The 9,085-nt window shown below is 34.2% G+C and overlaps 2 protein-coding genes and 1 long non-coding RNA gene across 3 annotated transcripts in view; all 3 read right to left on the bottom strand.

Annotated features, from left to right (window-relative positions):
- LOC18051093 overlaps nt 1-1,044 on the bottom strand; it is a gene marked incomplete at its 5' end in the record, with an annotated part of 12,140 nt that extends 11,096 nt beyond the window's left edge. The window contains one exon of the mRNA XM_006448283.2: nt 154-1,044. Coding sequence (XP_006448346.2) covers nt 154-1,044 — 891 coding nt within the window. The remainder of the gene's footprint in view (nt 1-153) is intronic.
- Nucleotides 1,045-1,108: 64 nt separating this feature from the next.
- On the bottom strand, nt 1,109-1,734 carry LOC112101179. The gene is made up of 3 exons (XR_002907274.1): nt 1,627-1,734; nt 1,305-1,361; nt 1,109-1,146 (listed from the first exon to the last, which is right to left on the bottom strand). It is a non-coding gene; the product is annotated as an uncharacterized LOC112101179 (long non-coding RNA).
- A 4,886-nt stretch (nt 1,735-6,620) lies between these two features.
- On the bottom strand, nt 6,621-7,695 carry LOC18051091 (E3 ubiquitin-protein ligase RHA2A). The gene has a single exon (XM_024191170.1). The coding sequence runs from the start codon at nt 7,543-7,545 to the stop codon at nt 7,009-7,011; it is 537 nt and encodes a 178-aa protein (XP_024046938.1). The 5' UTR covers nt 7,546-7,695; the 3' UTR covers nt 6,621-7,008.
- Nucleotides 7,696-9,085: the final 1,390 nt, after the last annotated feature.

The raw sequence follows: 9,085 nt of genomic DNA, 5'->3' as shown, positions 1-9,085 counted from the left end.
CCTCTAGCAGGAATGGCCTTATGCTCTTAGTAGGAGGCTGGCTCCCGCAGTGGCCACGTGAAGGGTGCATTCGTGAATGAGCAGAATATTCCTGTTCGTGTTCACCTGCTACCAGACTTCTGCAGAATATTCTTGTTCGTGGAATCCTGCTACCAGATGTCTGCTCATCATGGCTGGTCTTGTCGAAGTATATCCCCCAAACACAGTCATTTCCAATAACACCATCCCAAAACCGTAAACATCTGACTTGCAAGAAACAGTTCCAAAATTCCTTAAAATCAGCTCAGGTGCTATGTATCCTATGGTTCCTCTTACGGCACTGATGGACACAAAATCATTTTCCTTGAGATGAAACTTTGAAAGGCCGAAGTCGGAGACCTTTGGGATGAAATTATGATCTAGCAGGATGTTGTAAGGCTTAATGTCGAAATGAAGAATGCAGACATCACATCCGTTGTGTAAATACTCGATCCCACGAGCAGTTCCTAAAGCAACTTCGTGGAGTTTCTCCCAACTAAAAGATTGGCCTCTACTCTCCTTGGGAAAGATATGCCTATCGAGTGATCCATTAGGCATAAACTCGTACACAAGTGCACGTTTGGATCCCTCAGAACAGAACCCCAATAACTGGACCACATTAACGTGGTGAATTCTACCTATTGTTGAAACTTCGTTGATGAATTCCTCCGCACTGAACTTGGAGTTCTCCAGCATCTTAACAGCAATCAAGCGACCGGTATGAAGTTGTCCTTTATAAACTGAACCAAAGCCACCTTGGCCTAATTTATGAGTGAAGTGGTTTGTCACGGCAATTATCTCCGGGTAAGAGTACCTTTTAGGCATCCACGATTGATGGTTGTGCAGAAATTTCTCCACATTATCAACTGTTTGCAATGTCGTTCTGTATTTGTGGATAAGGAACACGAGAAAGACTATTGGAGCAAGAATAAATCTACCAATTATCGGAACATCAAGTGGAAACCCTGGTAAGGAGAATGATATTTGAAAGTAAATAGTACTAAGCAAAGCAATAAAAAGAGGATCCTAGAGAGGAGATTTTACCTGACAGAAAACTTATCTAATCCCACATTCCTGATGAGTACATTGTGGAAGGCCAAAAGATTGCTTGGGAAATTACTAAGTTAACTGCAATTGAGGAGAGGAAAAAAAAAATAAGCTTTATACCTAATCAGAGAGATGATTCAGAAAAAAATATAGAGTAAAAGAATAGAGAATATATGAACCCATCGCATTTATTAACGTCGAAAACACATGATCAAAAAGATGTATAAGGATATGCTTACGTATATAATATGGGTAGCAAATAATCTTTGCCACTACTCCTGCATTGTGGATGCAAACTGTTGCAAAAGTGAAAAGAAACAGAAATTAAAGGTCATATCGGTATGCTCTTAGAGATAGTTCACAAATTCTTTATTACGTACAATATTGAAAAACAAAAACAAAGCCCTTGCATTTGAATGCATAAGTATTTATAAACATGGAACTTTTGTAAACGCCACATCAACAATATTACTCGAGCAATTCACGTAATAGGCGTATGGATTAAGAATGTACTGAAAAAAAATTCCGAAAAAGTAATAAGGTAGGGAAAAAGATTTGGACGGGAGGCTGCAGCTTCCATTGGCTAGGTTAACATCGGCAGCACTGATTGTACTTTCATCATAGGAAATTCTCTTCACATAGTACTTTCCAGAATTGAGTTCTAAGATGCTTTTGTTGCTCTCGCAAGAAAGTTCTAACTGCGGACGACCGCATCCAGCTGGATCGCCCTTGAGGCGAAAAGGGTAGCTTATGTTTTTGACATCTCCACAAGAAGAAGAACACATTTTTACTTCAAGTTTTCTTGCTTCAATTTCACTGGGGCTGAATACAAACATCAACAGACAAAACAGAAAGGTCGGGAAAATTGAAGCTTCTTCACTACTCATTGATCCTCCAATTCCAGGAAACAATTAACGAATTTGAATAAACTAAGCAGAACGGTATAAAAGTGTTAATGCGCTATGTTTTCTACAGTTTCACTTGCACGGTGAGAGGCGGGCTTTAAACTTATCATAGTTTAGTATACAATTATGTGATTGAATTAATTAGCGCTAAATAATTTGTTTAAAAATAATATTAATTATTCATAAAATGAAATCGACACGATGGAAGAAAATTTTTAATTACTGAGTGGTAGGCTTCAAGCATTAATGCAATGGAAGATAAAGGGACAAATCTAGATAAACATGTTCAATTTCGTTTCTTACTGTAAATTTTGTATGCGGATGCCACGCAGCTTCTGAAGTCTCTTTCCACGATTTGTTTAGGTGGAAGCTTTCAGATTTCAATGGGGAAGTCAATACGGCAAAGTGAAGTCGCTTAATTTCCTGGTAATTGTAAATGAGTTAGCATCGGTGGGAATGGGATGATCCATCCATCCCCATTCTAGCTTGACCTCAAATTTCTTAGTAAACGTTCTTCAATATTAATAGCGACAGAACTTATTGGAAACAGTTTCCATGCATGCAGTCCAATTCCAGTCAATATCTTTCGCTTACTTTATTATGATTATTATTTTTTAACAGGATTTGGAGAAACGCGGCATTGGAAATTTGGAACGGCCCCCGACGACCAACACTTTTAAAGCCATCGACATGCAGAAGAATGAGGACTTATGGTTGCTGTTGTGTCTATATATACACACACACTTTTGACAAATCAGTTACGTCAAAAAATGCCATGAGGAGATTAGTCTAAGTGCCTGTTTGGTATGACTTATTTAAGAGCCATAAGTGCTTATTTAATCGTATAAGCACTTTTTAAAAATTTTCATGATGTTTGGTTATTTTTTTAGTAGAGTTTTTTTAGCTTAAATAAGCTAATTTACCTCTACTAACAAAAGTACAAAATTTAAGCTTTTGGGAGTAGAGGTTATAGAGCTTTCCTAAAAATATATAATATAAAAAATATCATACAATTTAATAGTTCAAAAGTATTTTTTTTATTGACAACCAAACACCCAATGACTTTTTGTCCAAAAGCTCTATTGGTATAAGCTCTACTGCTATAAGCTCTACTGTTATAAGCTCTATTTAATAAGCTGTACCAAACGGAGCCTAAACTTCAAATGCCCAATATGAGTTATTGAGACCACCAAAGTCCAAAAAAAAAAAACATAAATCATTAATTAGACTGTGTTTATGGAAACAAGTAAATATATAATAAAATAATATTGAAAAATTAACAGTCGAATACATAGTTTGATCATGGATATAACAGCATATAATAGATTATTATAATAACAAAAGAGATGAAATTAATAATTTTTTTAATCATATTCGACGTTCATTAATCTCAAGTGGATTAGAGTACAAATGGCAAAGTTTATGACAAAAATTTGGGTAAAAGCCTATTTAGTCCCTGTGTTTTAATATTAATATATATTTAATCCCTATATTTTTAAAAATACCTCGAAACATCCCTGCCGTTAAAGTATTGATATTCTTACTATTACTTTTTATTTCTTTTGGCTTACTTTTACAATATTACCCTTCAATAATAATTTTTTTGTTTGGACACTAATAAAAATAAAATAATTAAATTACCAATTTAATCCTAAAAAATAAAAATAAAAATTTATATTAATTTTTAATTATCAAAAATTGTATGCAAACTACCAAGTGCGCAAACGGTGCTTGCAAAAAAATTAAAATATTTTTTTAGGGTTAAATTAGTAATTTAATTATTATCTTTTTATTAATGTCCAAAAAAAATTATAAAAGGGTAATATTGTAAAAGTAAGCTAAAAGATATGAAAAGTAACGGTAGGGGTATCAATACTTTAACGGCAGGGATGTTTCGAGGTATTTTAAAAATACATGGACTAAATGGACACTAATCTTAAAATTCAGGGACTAAATGGGTTTTTACCCCAAAAATTTAGATCAATTTATATGTTATTCATCACACACAGGATATAGATGGAAAAAGTTAGACCAACTATATAATACTAGTTAGACGCAGAGGGAAAGAAAATCAATGTGTCCTGATATTTCCACTTAACTTACATACAACATATTCGAGCTAAGGATATCTTGAATCTTATGCTTGGTGCAACATTTTGATGTGTCTTTGTAAGCTAATTTTTCATGTGGTTTTTAGAACTCTCCATTTCCGATTCAAGATTGGTTCTATGAGTAGCCCTCTTTGCCGTCAAGAGTCAAAGTGTCACTATGATATTTTATGAAGGCAATTCACTTGTGCAGAGAGATTTCCTCTCTATCAAATGTTTTCGTATTAATTTTGTGACATTGGAACGAGTCCTGTTGCGTTTCATGCGGTATGTAGTTCTGCTGTAAATGGATTTAATGGAATAATCGCTTATTTCAAATGTCGCAGCAGTATTAGTATAACGTATGTATTGATGTAAATTTTGGTCATGTTGTATGCTACTGGTTTCTAATATCTATCATGTCGAATTCAAATTCATAAAAAAAAATATTGATCAAATGATTAACTATTTAACTTGGCAGCCGATATGGGAATAGTAGTCTCATTGAAAATGTGCTAAAAAAAACAATATAATAACGTATCTATTGCAAAAGGCGAACAAGAAAAGGAGGGAGAGCAATATTGTCTTGATTTATCTCCAGCCTAAAAGGGAGAAGCAATTCATACATTAATGCTTTTAAGCTCGCAGCCATTTAATTGGCACCATGCATACAAAGTCCTTGCTACTGTAAACAGTTTATCAACTACTTTAATTTCGTGTTGCTGTGGATATGCACGCTTCCATGGCTATTCAGTAGCTATTTATTATTGTGGAGACAAAAGCGTATTGATTGGTTTTTTTTTCCTCATTAATATTTGGTGCATGTGTTTGGTTTGATTGAAGTAGAAGGCGCAAATTTTTTGAAATTTTGTTGACAGAAGATAGAGAGCACATAAATTAAAATGCCATTAATCAAACGCATTTTAAATCTTTGAGCTCTCCGTATTCCGTCATCAACGTGCAGCTTCATTTGGCCCTCAAAACTGAAGTGATCTACTGATCTTTTTCCAAGTGCTACTTGTTAATTTTCGTATAATTATTATTTTATTTATTCATATGTACATACATACATACATACATAGACAGATATACTCATAATATAATTATAACTTTATAAGTTATATATACAAAACTACACCCAGTGTATATATATCCTCCATGCATGCACATCTATATTGTGAAATGAGCCCCATGGCGGCATTCAAAATGAAACCCCGCTTGAGGAGTTGAGAGAGATTCATAATTGGGACTGCTCCAGTGACCTGCTTCATCGTGGACGCTTTGGGCTTTTCATAGGGGCCGACTTAAAAGCCCAATAATCGCTTGGGCTATTCATTGAGGCAACCACAGTCTATAAAGAAGCACAAAGCCATGAACTGTTCCGTTTTTTCTTTGGGTTCGTGTTTTTCCTTCTAGTCTGATTCACTTCCGAAGTAGCTGTTGAGAAACTTAAAGATGAATATAATATCATGGACTTTAATTCTTAAATTTAACAAATATGAGAGCACATTTTAAACAAATCATAAAAATGTTGTAAGAAAGTAAAATTTTGAAACAGGCATGTGATTAAAACATAAATGAATCCTATCTTTATTTTGGTTTTAAAGGAAAAAAAATCATGAAAAATAAAAGTTTCCTAAATTTTATTTGAGCGCATGATACGACAACATATGTAAATAAAAGAAGAATATGAGAGATAATATTAAGATTTTTATATTTAAAAAATGATAATTTTCGTTCATCTCAATTCTCAAATAGATAATAGAAGTACAATAGTAGGTCCTCAACTAATATTCAGATCAATTTACACGCAACTCATCATAGTAGTTTAGATGGACATGTCATTGATATTTTATAACCCCCCACCTATAACTTTCTTACAATGAATTCAAATTAGTGATCATTAAGAATGTTTGAATCGTACGTTCAGCGCAATATTTGATGTGCTTTAAGTAATTTAAAAAGAAATTTAATGAATAAAAAGTATAAAATAAGATTTTATTAGCTAGGCTAAGGCTATCAATAAAATTCATTTTATTTTATTTTATTTTTATTTTTTTGTTTCTAACTGATACTCATCGTTCGAGATTTGGTTCTACGAGTAGACCTCCTTCACCTTTGCCGTCAAAAGTCAAGTGCCATCTAATGAGTGTAGGATATGATGGAAAATCATTTTAACATGATAAAAACATGAATCCCGAACCTTTTGACTAAAATTCACTTTTTTTTAAATTAAAAACCTTATTTTGTAACGTGCCCTCCGCAACTCGTTGGAATCAAAAGCATTTATTACATATTCGAGTACTTTTTTCGTTTGTGCACTTTTGCACTTTTTTACGGATTTATTATAAACAAATAATTATAATTTAATTTCAGCATCGCTTAATAAATTAATTAAAAATGAATTTTGAATCTTTAACTACCTCAATGAATCAAATTTTATTATCCACTAACCACTTTTAATCTATTTATCAAAAGTAATCAATCCTTCTCAAACTTTCATTCTTTTTTGTTTTTAATTTACTCCTAAGTCACAAATATATCATAATATGAGGAAGCAGTGTTTATACAACAGAACCCAATTATTATAAGCACCCAAAAAAAAAAAAAGGGACAGTGAGAGATAGAAAACAAAAAAGATGGAAAATTTACAGCAATAAAAGAACCCCAAAGAGCTCCAAAAAAATTCTCAAAAAAAATATTTAAAAAAAAAACTAAAATTCCTAAAAATTCTAAACTAATTAACCAAAAAAAGAAAGAAAGGAAGAAAGAAAGCGTATGGTCGAAACTACCACCAACTCTCTAAAATCAAAAGGTTAAAGAAAAAGATTATAGCTAAAAATGAAAATCACCACCAGCATCAACCATCAAAGAGAATCATGGGGGGGTGGCGTATGCATCATTGAACCATCAAAACCAATATGCAATCGTGGAGATGCTTCGGATGTACATTAACGCAGGGAGAACCACTGAATCAAATCCCCGCCGACTCGCCTCCGCGTGTTCCAGACGCGCTCTTCGGAAACAACCGGCGATCTGCAAAGCGGACAGTTAAAATTGAGATGATGAAGCCAGCCGTCAAGGCAATCCTTGTGAAACACGTGGCGGCAATCAAGCTTCCTGACGAGCTCGCCATCTCTTAGCGTGCACAAGCACACCATGCAATCACTACCGGCAGCGCTACTTGCCACCCCCTGACCGCAGCAACAATTGTCATTAATTTTATTAATATTGTTGTTGTTGTATTTATAAGAGAAGGCCCGGTTTTTATTCAGTTGCTCGGCGAGGACTATGAGGCTAGCGAGACCCGATCCGACGTGTGGGCCGGCCGGGTTATTCTGAACCGGGTCGACTCGGGTCATGCCCACGGAGTGGAGGAGGCTGAAGAGTAGAGAGCGGAGGTTGCCGAAGCAGTTGGCGATGAGGGCGACGATTAGGAGTGGAAGTGAATCGGACGACAAGTCGATCAGCTGGCCGTGGAGCCCCATGATGGCTTTTTTTCTTTCAATAATTTGGGTACTGGGTCTGGTCTGGTCTGGTGGGTGAGTGTGGGTTTGGGGATGGATTTGAGGGTGGCCGATTGTTTCTTTATAAAGAGATAAAAGAGAATTTGAAAGAGAGAAGAAGAGAGACGAAGGGGGGTCGTGTGAAATTTGTGAGAGGGGCGCTAAAAGGGGGGGAGATTTTGGGGGGCTATGTGTGGTGGGACCTATATGAAAATTAAAACATATTTGTTTATTTTGTGATAAATATTGAAGAAAATCTTATTATTATTGGCTATGTGAAATTTGTGCCTAGAGTAGATAAGGTTTTGGCCTTTGGGGCGTCTTTTTCTAATCTCTTTCAAAACAAAATAATTATTAATAATAGGATTTTTAATGAACTTTTGAATAAGGTTTATGATCATTTTAATACTTTAGACGGAGAATATTTGATGATTTTCTTTTTTAAAAAAAGAAACAAAATTTATCACCAAAGCCTCCATGTTTGGATATTCAAATTAATACCATAAATTCATATTTTCTGCAAAGTATTTTAATTTTTTTAATGCGTATTTTAAGAGCACTGCGCTGCTTCTTTTTATTTATACTATTCGCGTGAATAATAAAAAAATTGTTTTTATATAATTGCTTTCTTAAACAATATATGCGAAGGTGGTGTCATTTGCATTTTCTTTGGTGATGACATTTGGTAGTGGATCTTGTTCCTATGGAAGAAATTGGCCATTTCCAACCAATAAGCTTTGGTGAAAGCTTATCAAATGGAGTCAAATTTGTAGTGTAAAAACAGTTACAAGTTCAATTGTTGCATCATATTGGGATCATCCATGCGATGAGACTTTTGCCACCTAATTTTTGAACCTCAACCAAAACTGAGCATAACATGGGTGATCTTATTGTTACTGTCTTTTAACTCCGCAAAAAAAAAAAAAAAATGTTAAGAGCACCGAATGTATAAGTTCACTTTTTAAAAAAATAAAAAAATCGAAAATTTTCATTTTATTTAAATTTTCAGTAGCCTCAAATTATAACATATACGTAGATTCTTGTAACAAATAGGTGTTAAAAAAAAAGAAGAAGAAGGTGGTGGGACACTTACCTCACAACATGTAGGTGTATATTCACTATAGTCCCTTAGAACACTTGGAGAGACATGTGGAGTGGAGGGCATCTTATTGCTCATAAGGAAAAATATAAAACAAGATCTTTATAAAGGTGCTAAGAATAAGAAATATGCGGGTGCATTGATTTGATCCATTGATGATGCTAAATTGATTTCATGTGCCCAAAACAACAACAAACGAATATGTATCGGCGTGGAGGAATAGCGGCCTCACCTTCATTCGGTCACCGTCCCTTTCTATAAAAATGAATAACTAATTTTCAGCCCCAAAGCCAATAAAATAATAAAAAAGTGCATAGATGTCAGACAAGGAAAATATAAAAAGGCAAATGAGTTCACCCCAGGAATCTCAATAAATTCTTTATTTATATACTTACATACATTATATAGTTAAAAATATAAATT

The sequence above is a fragment of the Citrus clementina genome, unplaced genomic scaffold (genome assembly GCF_000493195.1).
Source record: "Citrus clementina cultivar Clemenules unplaced genomic scaffold, Citrus_clementina_v1.0 scaffold_2, whole genome shotgun sequence".
NCBI classification, from domain to species: Eukaryota; Viridiplantae; Streptophyta; class Magnoliopsida; order Sapindales; family Rutaceae; genus Citrus; species Citrus x clementina.
The sequence above is the reverse complement of the archived record's forward strand: the minus strand, read 5'-3'. Positions and strand labels throughout refer to the sequence as shown.